This window comes from Nyctereutes procyonoides, unplaced genomic scaffold, assembly GCF_905146905.1.
Source record: "Nyctereutes procyonoides isolate TBG_1078 unplaced genomic scaffold, NYPRO_anot_genome, whole genome shotgun sequence".
Lineage (NCBI taxonomy): Eukaryota > Metazoa > Chordata > Mammalia > Carnivora > Canidae > Nyctereutes > Nyctereutes procyonoides.
In genome coordinates, this window is record NW_026575046.1 from 18153726 (window position 1) to 18172835 (window position 19110).

Below are 19110 nucleotides of genomic sequence, written 5' to 3' on the forward strand. Positions count from 1 at the left end.
GGGCCATAGCCTACCAATCCCTGATGTAGAGAGAAGGGGTGAAATATGGAATAGGGAAATCAGGCCTTCATTTGAGTAATGAGATTAGGGATAAGTATGTTTTAAGTGTCTCTTAATTTTGATGATTTAATTTTGTTATTAATTAAAACTTAGAGTGGATTTTGCCACAATTTCTTATGCTTCATTTAGACTCTTGGCTGGTTCTAAAGCCTTGGCATTTGGATCTCTCCATTTGCATACCTTGCCAGATAATCTGCAATTCTTGCCCATAGAACCATTCCTCCATTAAGTGTTTATGCAAATTTATTAAGCCAAACTGAAGACACATGAACCCACAAGTAGCCTAGTATTTATTTAATACTGGTAACAAATCTGCATTTTAGCCATGTCCTAAGCACTCTACATATTAATTTAGCCCTCAAATCAGCCCTTTGAAATGTATATTATTCTTATCCCCCCTTCACAGAGGAGGAAACTGAGCCACAGTTAGCTTAAGGAACCCATTAAGGTCATCAAGCCACTGAGCGGTAGAGCCAGAATTCCAGCCCAGACAACCTGGCTCCAGAGGCTGCCCTCTTGACATGACCTCCTACTGCTGACAGAGGGGCACCCAGGAAAAAGCAGAGACTGAAAAGATAGTAAGAGAGAACTACATTATAAGCAACTGTGATAGAATGGACTAGATTTCTCAAACTCTGTAACTTCCAAACTAACTCAAGAATGAATGGAAAGCCTGACTGATTATTCCTAACCTCCAAATGCTGGCTCTCAGCCATGGTTGCACATTTGGATCATCTGGGGACCTTTATTTTATTTTTTAAAAAGACTGTATTTATTTATTCATGAGAGGCAGAGAGAGAGAGAGAGAGAGAGAGAGAGAGAGAGGCAGAGGGAGAAGCAGGCTTCATGCACGGAGCACAACGTGGTACTTGATCCCGGGACCCCGGGATCACACACTGGGCCAAAGGCAGATGCTGAACCGCTGAGCCACCCAGGCGTCCCGAAAAGGAGATTTGAGTGACTGGTATTCCCGAGAAGGTGGGCAGAGATGAGGTCAGTGGTACAATTTAGAGATTAAGAGGGACACACGGGGGCACCCGGGTGGCTCAGTCAGTTGAGCGTCCAAATCTTGATTTTAGCTCAGGTCCTGATCTCAGGTTGTGGGATTCAGTCCAGCATCAGGCTCTGCACTTAGTGGGGAATCTGCTTGAGGTTCTCTTTCTCCCTCTGCCCCTCCTGCTCATGTTCTCTCTCTCTCTCTCTCTCTCTCTCTCAAATAAATACATACATAAAATCTTTTTTTTTAAAGAAAGGATGGGGGGGCCAGGTGGCTGTGGAGATGGACAGACCTGGCAGGGGCTTTGCCGCTTGCTGGGTGAGTGAACGTGGGCCCAGGCCTACCTGTACGGGCGATGGCAGTGGTAGGAGACAATGTACGGCCCACGGGACAACGTACATCCCACGGAATGCAGAGCCTCCCTGTGGCCGCGGCCCATGGCGAGCAGCTGTGGGTGTCGTAAGCAGGGCTAGCAGTGCCACAGACTCCTGGGGCGACAGGACGTGGTCTTCGTAGTAGGAACAGCGGCAGCATTTCGCCCAACAGTAGGAGCCCTTGTACAGGCAGCAAAGTTTATAGGTTCATCCAGAAATTGAGGCTCCTCTGCTCTCCAGCAGGTCGGGGAATCTAAAGCTGTCTGTTGAGAGTGAGACCAGAGGCGCTGGTTTGAAATTTGAGCGATGTCCTAACTGCGCTGTGTTTTTTTTTTTATTTTATCTTGTAGTACAGAATTCTCTTGGACACGAGCCATTGCTCGTTTTCCCTAAAGATAAGCTGGTGGAAGAAGGCTCCAATGTCACCATTTGTTACGTTTCCAGGAGCCAGCAAAATAACATATCCTGTTATTTGGAAGGCGTCCGGATGCAGGGGCAGCAGCTCGATCCAAATGTCTCCATGTTCAACTTGCACGATGTTGCCTTCATTAGGGAAACGGGGACAAATATCTATTGTAAGGTGGACCGAGGAGATGACATAAAGGGCATCGTTCTCTTTGTGTCAAGTGAGTATGCACGTCCCTGTGCTCTTCTCTTCCCGCTTCTATGGAATAGATGGAATTTCCTTTATCAGAAGACAAGTCAGCATTTCTGCTCGTGGTCTGGATGCTCTTTGGTCCCCAGAGTCTTCTAGGAGAGACTCTGGAAAAGACACCCTGAAGGATTTCCTGTTGTTTTCTTGTCCTTCTTGACATTTTGATTCCTAGAAACCAAAATTACTAAAAGGGAGAAAGTTCAGGGCAAGGCCGTGCCTCGTCTTGGCCGTGTGGAGCGACCGCAGGGTGGCACTGCGGGGACACGGATGGCCGGCCAGCTGAGGCCAGGGAGGCAGCCGGTGGTGTGCCTGGGGGGCCTGGGTTTGGATCTTCTTCTCATTCCCTCGTGGCCATGCACAGGGGGAATGAGCAGGTGGAGGCCGCCCGTCCCGAAGCGGGCGTGGGAGACAGCAGGGGCCCCGTGGCTGGCGGTGGGGGCGGGGAGGGAGCGTGTCCCTTTCTCCAGAGGTCTGGGTGCCGGTGCCCAGTGGCCTCCTGGGTTTGGGGATACCTCCTGCCCCTGTGCTGCAGGGAGGGCAACGGCTGGGACGGTTCCGTCCTGCTGCTCTGGGCCCCTGGCGCCTCTGGCCGAGGCCCCCGCCTGTCACAGGGGCTCCGGGGGGGCTGCCTTGGTCCATGGGTGCTCAGTGCCCTGCTGCTGAGTGTAGCAGTCCCCCGGATGGGGGCTTCCTGGCGTCCCAAGCATAATAGCCCCGAGGCCCCAGCTTCCACGGTGAAACAGCGGGCAACACTGATTGCATTCATTCCTTCTTTCGTTCGGTCGGTCTGTCGGTCTGTCCGTCTGTCTGTCCCGCGGCGATACTGGAGCGCCTACCAGCAGGCCCTGGGGGGGCAGCACCCCTCACGTGGACACAGTGCAGACCCTGCCGGCTCCCATCACCCATCCCGGGTGAAGCCTCGGAAAGGAACAAGGGAAGGAAAGAGAAGGGGCCGAGATGAGGGGCCCGAAATGTGATGTTCTGGGGGGGCTGGTGTTCTCCTTCTATCAGTCAGGGGGACCCTGAGGCCTCAGACCCTAACAGAACTTTCCTGTTCCCCTTGTCTTTCGATAAAGGGGTTTAACTAGGTCTTTTCATCTGTTTTTCTCTTTGTTTGGACAGAAATACTTGAGGAGCCCAAGGATTTTTCTTGTGAAACCCGGGACTTGCAGACCTTGAGCTGTACTTGGGATCCCGGGAGAGACACTGGCTTGCTCAAGCAGCTTCCCCAAAGCTACACTTTATTCGAATCGTAAGTCAGTTCTGAGTGAGTTCTTGACAGATGCCTCCTTGTTCAAGGCGCCTCTGACAACAAGAGCCACCCTGAGGTGCTGCCGTGGAAAATGTGAACAGGCCCTGCCAGGGTCAGGAGGAAATCTTGAAGCGGTCGCAACTGTAGGAGACTTTCCACCTGACTTTCATGAAAGGAAAACGCAGCTTAAAAATGATAAGACCATTAATGGTGAATCTTGATGTGAAAATAGTTCCATCTGATGATCTGGGTCTACCTAATTTCTAACTCTTTAAGAGTTTTTAAAATAAATTAAGGAGTATTCTCACCACCCATGTTGGATGGTGGCGGGGTTGGGGGGCAGTCAGTGATTCATGGTTACACAATTAACCCCAGAATCGAATTTGTTGAAACGACAGTTTCAGTTGTGGTATTTGTTGATGACAGGGCACCGATGCCATCGTGTGGAACATAATGTGAGGAGCGACTGACTGTGCCCCGAGCATAGGGATACGTACCTGTGTTGACAAAAGTGTAAACCCTGAACTTGTTGTGTTTTGTGTTTTTGTTTGTTTGTTTTTAAGATTTTCTGGGAAAAAGACACTTTGTAAACACAAAAGCTGGTGTAATTGGCAAGTAGCTCCAGAGTCCCAAGAAATGTATAACTTCACCCTCACGGCCGAAAACTACTTAAGGAAGAGAAGTGTTCACATTCTTTTTAACCTGGCTCATCGAGGTGAGACTGGTGTCGTAGCCCACTGTGGTTCCGCTCATCCGCTGTGTGACACACTGTGTGATCCAGGGAATGTGCTGTTGATTTTTGCCTAATTCATATCCTAAGTGAAAGTTTTAATTTATAACTCTCGTTGATGCCACACTTCTCTTCACGGATGCATGCGTGGCCCGTGGTCCCCTGTTATTTGTTTTGATAATGTCATAAGCACGTGCATGCTCAGTACTCACCTTGAGACTAGAACAGTAACTCACGTCATCTCCCATCCCACAGCACCCCCACCCCGCTCCATCCCCCAAGATACTTACAGATTTAAATGGTGGATGTGTGTGTGTGTGTGTGTGTGTGTGTGTATTCTCATTTCTGGTGTCATCCTTAAATGCTGTATTTTTTATTTTGATTGGTTTTGATGTATGTAAAAGACCTCAAGCCATATGTAATAATGGAGTAACTACTGTTTCTGTGATATTAAATTACGGACAGTGACCCATATCATTGAGTGTTATAGTCCGTTGAGTTCTACTGCCGTAAAGTATTTCATTGTGTAAATGTATGGTGTTTTGTTCAGGCATCCCCTTTGATGGTTTGTCAGGTTACATGAAGGGTTTTGCTCTTGGGTGTGGTGCTGATGTGAGCATTATCTACGTAGGACTCGCCGGCATTTGTTTTCTTGAGTGTGTACCTAAGAGTGGAATTGGTGAGGACATAGAGAATGTGAAAGTGCAACTTTGGACACAATGCCGAATGGTTTTCCAAAGTGGCTGTACCAGTTGTAGTCCTGCCCTTTGAATTCACACAGTGTGTCCACGTTGGTATGGTTGCCCTTTTCATCTTGTCAGTTCACCGGGAATACCGTGGTATTCTATGATGGTTTTGATCTACAAAGTTGAATATCTCTTCTTACGCTTTGACCACGTTTTCTCTTTTATGAAATGCAGAATGCTTACCCATGTTCACTTCTTCTAGAATGCTCTTCTTTCACCTTTTGCTCTCTTAATTCGTACACATCTTTTAGATTTCAGCTTAATCACCACTCAGTCAGCCAGATAATTACAGAGTAGCTCCAGTGTAGCTGGGCAGTGGATGAAGCTGGGTAACTGCCCCTGGTGAGCTTGTAGGCTACAGTATGTCAAGGGGGGAGGGGTGCTGAGGTTGGGGATTGGGCACATACAGTAAATAGACAGTATTTCAAGTATTGAGATGCACTGTGGAGATTGTAAACTCAGGTAACGTGGTAGAGAATGCCTGGGATGCTGCTTCAGTTAAGATGAGGCAGTCCAAGATTGAGACAGGAGCAGAAAAAATCGAGGGGCAGAGCATTTGAAGTAAAAAGAATAGGATTTGAAAAGGTCATGGGATGGGAACAAGCTCTGGGTTGTTTGAGAGACAGAATGTTCTTTTTTTAAAAAAAACAAGATTTATTTATTTATTTATGATAGACATAGAGAGAGAAAGAGAGAGGCAGAGACACAGGAGGAGGGAGAAGCATGCCAGGAGCCTGACGTGGGACTCGATCCCAGGACTCCAGGGTCACACCCTGGGCCAAAGGCAGGCGCCAAACCACTGAGCCACCCAGGGATCCCTGAGACAGAATGTTCTTATGCCCATACTATGAGAGAAAGGTGATTGGAGTGTCCCGGTCACGCAGTAACTGTGGCACGAACAGGGTAGTCTTTCCAGGGTGTGTTAGAAGGCGTTCATCAGGACAGATAAATGATATGACATACACAGTGGGAAAAGATCACTCAGGCTGGAGTGTCAGGGCCGAAGGTGGAGACAGGGAGATGGTTGGGAGGCTGTTGCAGTCATCAGGCCAAGATGTTGCACCAGATGGAGTGAAAAAGTTGGTGGGAAGTGGTCATATTCTGAATTCACTTTGGAATATAGTTGGTAGCACTTATTTAGAGAAGGCATGTGTGTTACAAGGGAAAGAGGATTTTAGGATGATTCCCAGGGTTTTGACTTAAACAGTTGAGCTAATACTGGAACGATTTCCTGAAATGGGGAGGATTTAGGGGAGGAGCAGCCCTGAAGCACAGAGTTCTGTTTCAGTAGTGTCAAGTTCAAGATGTCTTTTAGATATCTCAGGGGAGATTCTGAGGAGACCGTTGGGTATAGAGTTTGGAGGGCATAGGAGGAGAATTAAAATTTTGAGTCATCAGCCAATTGGATATGAGATAAAGATGAAGGCTCAGGATAGGGGCTTCTAGAACTCCATCTTTTAGGTCCAAAGGCCTTTTACACTTTCACTCTTGTCATCTCACTTTCAACGTTGCATTTATTTTTGTGGTTATCAATTCATGTTTCCTCCCCTGTTACGCTTTGAAGGCAAGGTCCATGACTGGTTTTATTTTCTCTACCACCTGACAATTTCTCTTTTTGTTGGCATGTTTAGAACATTTATATTTGGCATAATTATTTACATGGTGGGACTTAAGCCTACCATTTTATTATTTATTTTCTAGTTGTTCCCTCTGTGTTTTGTTCCTCTGATCTTTCCCATCCTGCCCCCTTTTGGATTATTTGAATATTTTTTTTAGTATCCCACTTCAATTTATCTATGACTTTTGCCTACATCTCTTTGTATCCCTGTTCCCCCACCCCACCCTGGAAACTAAAATATGTTACTAATCTTTCATAGTTTTCTTAAGGTTAATATTCTCCACTTCAAGTAAAATGGAGAAGCTTTACAACGTGTCTTCCTTTGCCCTCCACTGAGGGCAGCAATACTTCAAATTTGGGTCTTCTCCAATCTGCCTGCTGCTATTAACCTTTCAGAGTTCTGAAGCAGAATATTTAAGAATATTCTATGCACTCTATTGACTGGATTCAGTGGGATATACAGATTGGGAGTGCTTATTTTGTCTTTAGAAGACCTGAACTCATCCAGTCAGTTTTTCACTTCAGATATTATACTTTTTGCTTCCAAAATTTCCATTTGATTTTTTAAAGCATAGTTTCTATTTTTCTGCTGAGAAGTGTTTTTCTTCTATTCATTTCAAATGTGGTTACTTTTATGACATGGATCTGTCTTTTAAGTCTTTAATAATTGTAGCTACATGGGTCATCTTGAGGTTGCCATCTGTTGATTGTATTTTCCCTTGGAAATTGGTGATATGTTTGGGGGTTTTTTATGTAGAATAATTTGGGGTTGTACCTTTGACATTGTTGATGTTACTTTGTTTAGACTCTGGGTTCTGTTATACTCTCCCATGAGCCACTTCAAATTTTGATTCTCCTTCACAGTCTGCTTGCTTTTTGTTTAAGAGTCCTCAGTAGTTTCTTTTTATGTTTTGTTCAGAATTTCTAATATAACCAGTAAGAGAGAAAGACTGTAGTTGGCAGACTCTATCTTGGCTAGAAGTCTGGTTTCATATAACATTTTTTCAAAAGTAAACAAAAAAATACTACTGAATAAATAAATGAAGAAATGAACTGCCTGTTTACCAAAGTCTTTTTGGATTTGTGTTGAATTTTTTTTTACTTGTGTGTGTGTGTGTGTTTTCTTTTTGGCAGTGCACCCAATGGCTCCCTTTAATGTATTGTTTAAAGATGTAAGTGTCACAAATGCCACCATGACCTGGAAGGTACACTCCACTGGGAATTATTACACACTGTTGTGCCAAGTTGAACTCTATGGTGAAGGAAAAGTGATACAAGTAAGAATGCTGCTTAATTTTCTATTTTCAAAAAATCTCTTTATGTCCTGAACAGAGAGACTAATGAATAAAACCTCTTTAAAACCTTATTTCTGGGGGAGGTAGGCGGGGGTAAGGGATAACTGGGTGATGGACATTAAGGAGGGTATGTGATGTAATGAACACTAGGTGTTATATGCAACTGATGAATCCTTAAATTCTACCTCTGGAACTAATAAATCAGATTAAAAAATCTTATTTCTGTGTGGGTTCAAATGGTAAGGGTTATCTGTTTCAAAAGGTTCATGAAATTTAAATCACAAAGTTTAGAGTTGGGCAGAGTGTCTTAGAGATTTTCTTTTATCAGAGAAGTAGTCTTACCCCAAATCAGAATGGGCCATTCTGTGATTTGACTTTGCACTGAAGCACGCTCACCAGTACTCCTGTCTTCTCTGTTCTTTCTTCTGCTTCTTTCTTCTTGTTTCGTTTTTTCTTTTCTTCTCATTTCCTTTCTTCCTTTCCTTCCTCCCTCCCTTCCTTTGAAGAAGCACAATGTTTCCGTCAAGGTGAATGGGGAGCTCGTCTTAAGTGGTCTGGAGCCAGACACAGAGTACTCGGCCCAGGTCCGCTGTGCTAATGCCAACCACTTCTGGAAATGGAGTGAGTGGACTCGTCAGAACTTCACCACAGTTGAAGCTGGTATGTTCAGCTCCCCAGTATTTAACTCAAGGATCTAAACTGACCCACGGGAGGTGGGTTGGTCTCCATGAGATCTTTGGATTATACCAAAACCAAGGGAAAAATACTACAACAGAGGCTGAATGCCATCTTTTTGAAAAGCGCTGAATTAAATGCTTAGTGGCTTGTGGATGGGAAGACATCCACCTCAGACATACGTCAGTCAGCGTTCTTTCTTTCATACACTTTCTCTTCTTTCGTTTTGCCAAGATGGTTTATAAGCTACTGGTATTGCTGGCTTCCCATTGGACCTGGGGCTCTGTGAATTAGCATAGACTTTGAAAATTAAGGACGAGGGACAAACAGTAGTGTCCGTTGCCAAGGAAAGTGTTGATCTCATACGAACAACTTCAGGCTATGTGTGGACGTGTAATGACATTTGGAAACTTAATTTTCATTGATATGTCATTCATTCAGCATCAGCGAACCATGAGTCCTCTTGACCATTCTTGCGGTGGGACTTCCCTCACCACTGATCAAACCCCGAGTCTTTCTGGCAATAACTGCAGCTTCCAGCTCCAGCAGGCCTCTGGAGGTCAGATGGGCCCGGCCTGCTTTCATCTTCCAATTCAGAACAACAAATTATCGTTGTTGCCCAGTTTATGGAGGAGGCAGGTTGCGGCCGTAGATGGGGGAGACTCGCCTAGTTGCCAGTGGCGATGAACGGCAGCAACCACTGGCTGAGCGCCACCCATGGCTCACGGTGCTTGCCGTGTTTTTGTCTGTTCCTCCTGATGGCAGGAGGCTGGAGGCACCGAGGTCAGGGCCTGGCTTTGGATCAGAGGACGTGGAGGCACAGGGAGCATCAGTGCCTTCCCTGGCACAGCCAGCAAGTGACGGAGCTGTTGACTGTGCCCCCCACCCAGGCCATCGACTCCAGAGTTCTGCCCTTAACCAGAGCTGGACCCTGTGGGTTCTGTCCTTGAGGATATTATTACAAACTTGAGATCTTGTCGGTTCAGGTCCTCGCTCTCTTACCCCAAAGGAAGGAGTTTATGTATTCATCTCATTCCATCTTCTCTTGGTGAGTGTAGGCCGGCAGGGCTCTCTCTGTCCCCCCCACCCCATGAGGACCACTTTATTCTGTTTTAATTTATTACTTTATTACTTACTTACTTACTTACTTTATTTATTTATTTATTCATGAGAGACAGAGAGAGACAGAGGCAGAGACATAGGAGAGGGAGAAGCAGGCTCCTTGCAGGGGGCCCGATGTGGGACTCAATCCCAGGTCTCCAGGATCACGCCCTGGGCTGAAGGCAGGCGCTAAACCGCTGAGCCACCCAGTCGTCCCGAGGATCCCTTTAAAGCAGTGACTGGAGCTGAGGGGGTGACGAGGACAACTCGTCCCAGACTAAACGTCTGTTGGTCACTGGTTGTGCTCAGCAGCCTTCCTCTCCTCATCTGGGGCTCCTGCCCAGCCTCACTCCTGCACTCCCCGGGGCCTCCCATAGATCCTTCTAGAGGCATAGGCTCCTCAGGAATCCCTGCTATGGAATGGCCTGCTCCTGACAGTAACGTGGTACGCTCCTCACTCGTGTTTTATTAAAGAATCTTTGCTTTAATGATCCCGCTCTGCTTTGGGTTTTTGGGTTTTTTTGCTAATTCATTTTAACATTATAACTAAAATTAAGTGCAAAAGGAAAATGGCCGAAGGACAGGGTTTTTAGGGACCTGTATTTCTTTTAGCTCAAAAAATTCTGAAAATATCAAATTTTGCTTTTGATGATAACAGGAGAATGAGATGAAGCTACTGGTGGTGAATCTGTAAATATATATAGCTAGGTAGAGATAGATGTACATACATGTCTATATATCTTTATATACATCTATATCTACATATACATTTTTTTTTGACCTCTGACGACATTTTGCTTGATGCTGGAAAGTCGACGTTTCTGTGTATTATAACCGTACCTCGGTGTAATCGTAGTGAGCAGATGGAAATGGCACCGCAGAAATACAGTAGAAACTATATGGGCCCAAATACAGAGCGCTGCAGCGGTGCTGCAGGGCTGTCCTCACAAGGACTGACTTACAAAGCAGCTGAAGATTTTGCATTGAGCTGAGAGTCTCGTGTCCTTTCTGAGTATTTCAGTAAGTTTTTGAACGAATATTGGCTTCTCCCATGGATTATTTAGGAAGTTGAAATCTGCTTCAATATATATTATAAAATGTATGGTCATCTTTAAGTTGAGGAGCAAGGGTCAGCAACTAAAAAGGGACTTCCGTGAATTGCAATTATTGGGGATAGTAAACTATTTTTTTAATTTTTTATAAAAGAATTTATATATTTTTTAAAAAGCTTAATCTTTGTGTTATGTTCCAAAATAGTTCTTCTTGCACAGAGAAGTTTTGAATCAAATCACAAATCACTTGTCCTCATGGTTTATTGGCGGTAAAGACAGGCTTTTCTAGAACACAGTAGTGAAGGCAGTGAGTGGATGTCCTGGGTGTCCAATAGGCAGGCAGCTGCCCCGGGCAGACTGGCAGCTGGGGGAGAAAGGGGTGTGGGGAGGAGGGGGATGTGGCCTTCCCAGTGGAGGGGGATCAGAGAGGGGTGCCCAGGCTAGACGACTGGCGAGAGGACCAGCCAATGTGAAATCAGGGTCACATGTAAGAGCATCCCCGGCCCCTAGGGCTGCCACTTAGTGCACCTCTGTTGTAACCTTTGCAAATGAAGCAAGGAAGTAGCAACGGTCTGCTGCTCCTAGAAATTCAACCAATGAGAAGTTCACCTAACTAACCTCCTAAAGTTTGTCTAACTGATGAATGATTCCAAAATTTTCTGGTGGCTTCTGGAAGCTCAGGCTCCGTGTTCATAAGAACTTTCGGTTTGAGGCAGGAGACCTTCGGTAGAGCACCTACTATGTGCACTTAGTGAGGCGTGAACGATGTGGCCGTGGACAAGTGGGAAGAAGTCACAGAGGGTGAAAAAAGTGAGAAGCAAGCCTCAGGCAGGACAGGTCGTCATCACTTCATTTGACCGAACTATACTGTCCTACACATGTCGTGACCCCTCATCTTTGGTCAATTTCAGCTCCCTCGGAGGCTCCTGACGTCTGGAGAAATGTGAAGTCAGTGCAGGGATATTGTGTTGTGACTTTATTCTGGAAGGTAAGATGCACGGATTCCAAGAGACAGATTTGCTGGGCGCCGTCTTTCAGCGGCTCACTGGCTATGGTGCCGTCTTCCAGTTGGGGGGCTTCTTAACGTGAGTCCAGTAGAAGGTCTTACCCCAGTGGAGGAGTCCTCTTCCACACCTGTCTCCCGAAGGCCCTGGCTGCCCCTTCCTTGGCAGCCCATCAGGCGGATGGCCAGTTCTGATTGGTAGAGCATCTCCCAAACGTCTTTTCCGGCCTGCTCCAATGTTTGCAGGGCTCTGGGCAGGAGCGTGAGGGGAGAAGCAGACACCATGTTGAAAAATTATGAATATTGGGGATCCCTGGGTGGCTCAGCAGTTTAGCGCCTGCTTTCCACCCAGGGCGTGATCCTGGAGACCTGGGATTGAGTCCCACATCAGGCTCCCTGCATGGAGCCTGCTTCTCCCTCTGCCTGTGTCTCTGCCTCTCTCTCTCTCTCTCTTTCTCTCTCTGTGTCTCTCATGAGTAAATAAATAAAAATGAAAAAAAAAGAAAAATTATGAATATTTAGATATTGAATGCAAAAGGTGCAAAAGGAAAATGGCCTTAGATATGGCGTTAATCCACCTGAAAGTCCAGTTTGTGTCAGGACTCTCAGATCCTCAGCTCGTGTTTTCACACCCAACATGACTGTCCTGGCTCTCCTTCCCACCTCACACTGGTTGTCTCTGCGAGGAGCCCTGGGAGCTCACACAGTCTCTGTCGGGGCTCTGTGCTCAGCCCAGCACACAGGTGGCCCTTTCGGACCCAGGGGTGCACACACCAGGGGCACCCAGGGGCACACACACCCTTGAGAGGGCAGGTTGGGGGCAGGTCCTGGCAGTGGGCTCGGGATTGTGCGGGCAGGGAATTCTCTTGAACCTGAATGGAGGTCTATAGGGGGCCGTGTGCTCCATGAATGGCTCAGGGCACAGCTGTGCAGGGAGAAGACGGCCGGGGGAGGGGAAGGGAGGCAGGGGCCAGGCCGCTCCCTCCAGGGTCTGCTCCTGTCTCCTCACGGTGCCCACGGACACCTTTCTTACCAGGCCGAAGAGAGCCCTCCTCCTCCGGCCTGCTCACTCTTCTCGGGACACGTGCTCTTGAGGAGCCCAAATGGTCCTCTTCTCTACTCAGCTTCAGTTGGACTGGGATGCCTGACTTCAAGCTTGGTTTAGAGTGTTATTTTGTTAATTAAGCTATTTTTAAACATTTATTTATTATTTGAGAGAGTGAGCGAGCGCATGAGTTAGGGGGGTTAGAGGAGAATGCATGAGTTAGAGGGTGAGGGAGAAGCAGACTCCCCGCTGAGCAGAGAGCCCGACACGGGCCTTGATCCCAGGACCCCGGGATCATGACCTGAGCCGAAGGCAGGTGCCTAACTGACTGAGCCACCCGGGTGCCCTAAGCCTTTTTTTAAAATTTGGTGTGTGTGTGTGTGTGTGTGTGTGTGTGTGTGTGTGTGTAAGGCAACTGATGGACGGAAAAGATGAAAAAGTAATTATACAAGCTCCTTTCAAAGGAAAGCCCATTTTGAAATGAGTATCCATTTTTTTTCAGCCACTCTCAAGATTGCAGGCCAATGGGGAGATCCTGTTCTATAACATCGTCGTCAAAGATCTGGACAGACCGTCCGGCTTGCAGCTCCTGTCCGTTCCGGCCCCCGCCAACCGCACAGAACTAACCCTCGACCAGCGTTCTTACCAGATCCGCGTGACGGCCAATAACAGTGTGGGCACGTCCCCAGCCTCGGTCCTCGTGGTCTCTGGAGATCCTGGAGATGGTGAGTTTCGTTTTGTTTCTTTCTTTTTTTTTTTAATTTTTATTTATTCATGAGAGACACACAGAGAAAGAGAGAGGCAGAGACACAGGCAGAGGCATAAGCAGGCTCCATGCAGGGAGCCCGACGTGGGACTCGATCCTGGGTCTCCAGGGTCACGCCCTGGGCTGAAGGCGGCGCTAAACCGCTGGGCCACCCAGGATGCCCTCGTTCTGTTTCTATCCTCTGGGAGAGCATGGGTGATGCCATCCAGGAGGCGTGGACAAACTGGAAATGCGGTCACCCCGGTGGGGGGACAAACATCTTGCTGCCAAACGCTGCTAGTCGTTTTCCTCTGTCTAAGCTCAGCTGTGGCTTTCCTGGGACAGCCCCCCCTCGGCGTGGGGAGCTCGGGGGTTCGGTGTCCCAGGACACTGCCGCCTGAGACGTTCCCACGGGCTCGGAGAATTAGCCCACCTTTGCTCGAGGAAACACGCCGCCAATACGCAAGCCTCCCCTGAGAGCCGGAGTTGCTGGAAACACGCTTTGGGCCTGGTTTATTACGCTGTGAAATATTTGGCCATTATCTTTCCAGAAGGCTTCGCTGAAGCTGTAAGATGAAATACGGCCACTGGCCACTAGCCTGTGAGACACCAGACAGGGCAGAAATGACCTGACGTGTGCAATCAGTGGCCACTTGACCCACGTCCCTGGGACAGCGGAGAGAAGAGACTGGACTCACTGCCCACGCCCAACACGCACCTGCAGGCTCTGTGACGGGCATTCCGCACCAGCCGTAGCGCCCTTCTTCCTGCTCGTGGGGTTGCGGCACGTTGGGTTCCACTTCTCTTCCTAGTTAGCCTTTGATTTGGGCTAAGAAGGCTGGATCATAGGTGGTGGTGGTTTATTTGTTTTTGAAGAACTACCCAGTGTGTGTGGGGCTCCTGGGTGGCTCAGTGCTTTAGCGTCTAGGCCTTTGGCTTGGGTTGTGATCCCGGGGTCCTGGGATCGAGTCCCGCACTGGGCTCCCAGGAGGGAGCCTGCTTCTCCCTCTGCCTGCGTCTCTGCCTCTCTCTCTCTGTCTCTCATGAATAAATAAATAAAATCTTAAAAAAAAAAAAAACTATCCAGTGCGTCAAGTAAGAAAAAGAAATCTGGATGGTGGCACAGAAGAAAAACTAAGGAGTTACTTAACATGACCTTTGCTTGTCAAGAACTGCATTAGAAAAGAAAGTGAAAAGTTGTATTTTGTCTTCATTCGGATAAGAAGAGGAAAAGTGAGCATTTCATTCACCTTGGAGGAGCTGATAGTTACAGAAACACTGCCTTGCGTGAAGCACCGTCCAAATAACACTGATGAGCACTATCAGCTGTTTGGGGGCCTTCTCTATCTACCCTACTTTCCTTCCCCACACCCTGCCCTCAGGTCCCCGTATCTTCTCCAGTGAGGCTCTATCCAGCCTTCCCTAAGTGGCCCATGTTTTTATTTTTTTTTAATTTTATTTATTTATGATAGTCACAGAGAGAGAGAGAGAGAGAGAGAGAGAGAGAGAGAGAGAGGCAGAGACACAGGCAGAGGCATAAGCAGGCTCCATGCAGGGAGCCCGACGTGGGACTCGATCCTGGGTCTCCAGGGTCACGCCCTGGGCTGAAGGCGGCGCTAAACCGCTGGGCCACCCAGGATGCCCTCGTTCTGTTTCTATCCTCTGGGAGAGCATGGGTGATGCCATCCAGGAGGCGTGGACAAACTGGAAATGCGGTCACCCCGGTGGGGGGACAAACATCTTGCTGCCAAACGCTGCTAGTCGTTTTCCTCTGTCTAAGCTCAGCTGTGGCTTTCCTGGGACAGCCCCCCCTCGGCGTGGGGAGCTCGGGGGTTCGGTGTCCCAGGACACTGCCGCCTGAGACGTTCCCACGGGCTCGGAGAATTAGCCCACCTTTGCTCGAGGAAACACGCCGCCAATACGCAAGCCTCCCCTGAGAGCCGGAGTTGCTGGAAACACGCTTTGGGCCTGGTTTATTACGCTGTGAAATATTTGGCCATTATCTTTCCAGAAGGCTTCGCTGAAGCTGTAAGATGAAATACGGCCACTGGCCACTAGCCTGTGAGACACCAGACAGGGCAGAAATGACCTGACGTGTGCAATCAGTGGCCACTTGACCCACGTCCCTGGGACAGCGGAGAGAAGAGACTGGACCCACTGCCCACGCCCAACACGCACCTGCAGGCTCTGTGACGGGCATTCCGCACCAGCCGTAGCGCCCTTCTTCCTGCTCGTGGGGTTGCGGCACGTTGGGTTCCACTTCTCTTCCTAGTTAGCCTTTGATTTGGGCTAAGAAGGCTGGATCATAGGTGGTGGTGGTTTATTTGTTTTTGAAGAACTACCCAGTGTGTGTGGGGCTCCTGGGTGGCTCAGTGCTTTAGCGTCTAGGCCTTTGGCTTGGGTTGTGATCCCGGGGTCCTGGGATCGAGTCCCGCACTGGGCTCCCAGGAGGGAGCCTGCTTCTCCCTCTGCCTGCGTCTCTGCCTCTCTCTCTCTGTCTCTCATGAATAAATAAATAAAATCTTAAAAAAAAAAAAAACTATCCAGTGCGTCAAGTAAGAAAAAGAAATCTGGATGGTGGCACAGAAGAAAAACTAAGGAGTTACTTAACATGACCTTTGCTTGTCAAGAACTGCATTAGAAAAGAAAGTGAAAAGTTGTATTTTGTCTTCATTCGGATAAGAAGAGGAAAAGTGAGCATTTCATTCACCTTGGAGGAGCTGATAGTTACAGAAACACTGCCTTGCGTGAAGCACCGTCCAAATAACACTGATGAGCACTATCAGCTGTTTGGGGGCCTTCTCTATCTACCCTACTTTCCTTCCCCACACCCTGCCCTCAGGTCCCCGTATCTTCTCCAGTGAGGCTCTATCCAGCCTTCCCTAAGTGGCCCATGTTCTTATTTTTTTTTAATTTTATTTATTTATGATAGTCACAGAGAGAGAGAGAGAGAGAGAGAGAGAGAGAGAGAGAGAGAGGCAGAGACACAGGCAGAGGGAGAAGCAGGCTCCATGCAGGGAGCCCGATGTGGGATTCGATCCCGGGTCTCCAGGATCGCGCCCTGGGCCAAAGGCAGGTGCCAAACCGCTGTGCCACCCAGGGATCCCTGGCCCATGTTCTTAAATCACTACAGTCTAAAAAAATCCTTGTTGCACTAAAAGGCCAAATGTTAAGGTTAAACTAATTCATACTAGAGTCTGAATGACTGAAAAAAGAAATTTCCTTTCTCCTTCCCTCCTCTGTCTCCACTTCTCAAAACATATTTGCAGTTTTCAAAAGGCAGTATGGTAAGGGTTAGGATTCTGAGTTCGGGACAACATTTTAGCCAGTGTGAATAAGGAAAGTGAAAAACGCCAGCTTTGTTGTGAAAGAGATTTCTTTCTTTCAAGGAAGAAGACAAGGAGGCCATGGAGGTGGCACATACAGAGGCGCTCATGGGGAATCCTTTGTCTTACACCTAGAGCTACACATTGCTTTAGGTGTCCCTGGCTGGATAGTAACTGGAAAAATTAATCGGCCCGTGCTTTCACACCCATGTCCAGCTGTAATTAGGAGGGCCGAAAAAAATACAGGGTGCCCAGTTAAATTCAAATGGCAGATAAATAATGAGTAAATTTTCAGTGTAAGTCTCAGCCATGCAGTATTTGGTCCTCATTTTTTTTTTTTTTTCTGAGCAGCTGCCTGCAGGCCCACTCCTTGGTCTGTCTCTGCTGTCCGTGGAGCCACCAGCGGGGACCACTGTCTTATTAACAGTGGCAGGCTATGAAGGCAGCCCCGGGAAATAGGAGAAATGCTCATTCCCCAAGGTATAGGGTGACTCTGCTTGCAGTCAGTAGGACTGGGAGTCCCTGGAGATCTTGCTTCCAGTAGAAAACTACCCTGGTGCAGAAAGTACGTTGGGGTGGTGGCGTTGGTCACAAGTTAGCGTGCACATCTCCACATGATCCAACTTAGGACATGTCCGAACTTCTTTTTCTTTTGTTGGACTCGCTCACTTTCTACCCCTAACATCACAGAAGTAGTTAGCTCAGGAGCAGCCGGCGTCAGGCGGCGGGAATGAAGACATACTGCTCATTTGTTCAACAGGTATTATTTGAAAGTAGCAAGTACCAGATGTGGGGACAGCAACTTTGTGGGTAAAGGGAAAGATAGTAAATGTTTTAGGCTTCACAGATCACCTGGCCTCTGTTCTGTATCCTATAGTCTTTGTTTTTTGCAGCTTAAAAAAAAAAGAATCTTAAAACTCTTCTTAGCTCAAGGGTCACAAAGCAAGCTTTGGAAGCTGGACTTGTCCCGCTGGCAGTACTTTGCTGTGACCCTTGTTTCAGCGACTGAAGTCTCGCTGGGTCTCAGAAGATTAGGACAAGAGACCTCCGGAGGGCCCAAGTGAATATTTGCTGGGAAACATTATCCTGCTCTCCCCTAAGCTTCTTTTTTTTTATTATTTATTTATTTATTTATTTATGATAGTCACAGAGAGAGAGAGAGAGAGACAGACAGAGAGAGAGAGAGAGAGAGAGAGAGAGAGAGAGGCAAAGACACAGGCAGAGGGAGAAGCAGGCTCCATGCACCGGGAGCCCGACGTGGGATTCGATCCCGGGTCCCCAGGATCGCGCCCTGGGCCAAAGGCAGGCGCCAAACCGCTGCGCCACCCAGGGATCCCTCCCCCAAGCTTCTGTAGCCATTGAAGTGATAGGGCTCTTAACTGTCAGAGACAGTGCACGTTCAAGTTGATTGTCGTCTTTGACCCCTTTTTAAACACGTACGATGGCTTATGTCTGAAGCATGGCTCTATTTGTAATGCACAGAAGAAGTTGAGGAAGAAAGAGTCAAAGGCACAGAAGGTGGATTCTCTCTGTCATGGAAACCCCAACCGGGAAACATCACGGGCTACGTTGTGGAGTGGTGTGACCGTCCCCGGGACCCGCTCTGTGACCTCCAGTGGAAACACCTAGCTCCCAACACCACAAGTACAGTTATTGGCTCAGGTAAGAAGCCTGCATATTGCCATCTCGTTCCCTCCACCTCGGAGCAAGTTCATCTGGGACCTCTGGCCCATCTCAGTTTGTGCCAAACTAATAATTTCGAAATGACCGACCCAGCATGGGTGCTAGGAGTTCAGAATTTACAAGGATGAGGCCTCAGATTTGGCCTTCAGTCTACTTTTACAGAGATTGTCTGGACCTAAGGCAACCCCTGGGATGGGTTTTCATGTTGTTTATGAATTGGTGCCTTGAAATCAGTGGTCTCAAATGAATGGCAAAGGGACATTACAACCCTGCCTCTCCAGAGAGCTCTTACAAAAGCAAAGACACGTATGGATTTGGGAGACATTTAGGACACAGGGTTTAGGAGTCAGTCGTCAACTCCTTCACTTTCAGTGGGAAAAAATAGACCCCGGCCTCTCACCTTCCGCCCTGGAGTTGTCATTTCAAGGTTCCTAGTTGAGCCAAGTCAAGGAAGCCTAGGTTCATGGCTTGAGTGGAGGGGTCAGCAGCGCCATCTGCTGGGTTCAAGATAAAGATGTGAGACTTGCCAGTGTCCAGAGGGGGCCCCGGGGGCCCCGGGGGAGGGCATTCTGTGGCTGGTGGGGGTGAGGAAGTGAGGTGGCCCTTGGCTAGAGCAGCGTCGTCGTGCTGGAGATGGATTGCAGAAGGGCAGGTGCGAGGGGAAAGCCAGGAAGTGCCAGCAAAGCCTTCCAGATGCTCAGCTTTCGGGGAGGGGCGGGGGCAGCGAGAGAAGACAAGTCAGTGGAGGGGATT

General features: G+C 48.0%; 1 protein-coding gene across 5 annotated transcripts in view; it reads left to right on the forward strand.

Annotated features, from left to right (window-relative positions):
• Nucleotides 1-19110, forward strand: part of OSMR (oncostatin M receptor) — a 52866-nt gene that overhangs the window by 24703 nt on the left and 9053 nt on the right. For 3 of the 5 annotated variants that reach the window (XM_055325270.1, XM_055325269.1, XM_055325271.1), the window contains 8 exons: nt 1782-2057; nt 3209-3338; nt 3902-4053; nt 7567-7709; nt 8234-8387; nt 11467-11543; nt 13106-13328; nt 18157-18336. In XM_055325270.1, coding sequence (XP_055181245.1) covers nt 1782-2057; nt 3209-3338; nt 3902-4053; nt 7567-7709; nt 8234-8387; nt 11467-11543; nt 13106-13328; nt 18157-18336 — 1335 coding nt within the window. The remainder of the gene's footprint in view (nt 1-1781; nt 2058-3208; nt 3339-3901; nt 4054-7566; nt 7710-8233; nt 8388-11466; nt 11544-13105; nt 13329-18156; nt 18337-19110) is intronic. The other 2 variants (XM_055325273.1, XM_055325274.1) reach the window with 2 other exon arrangements.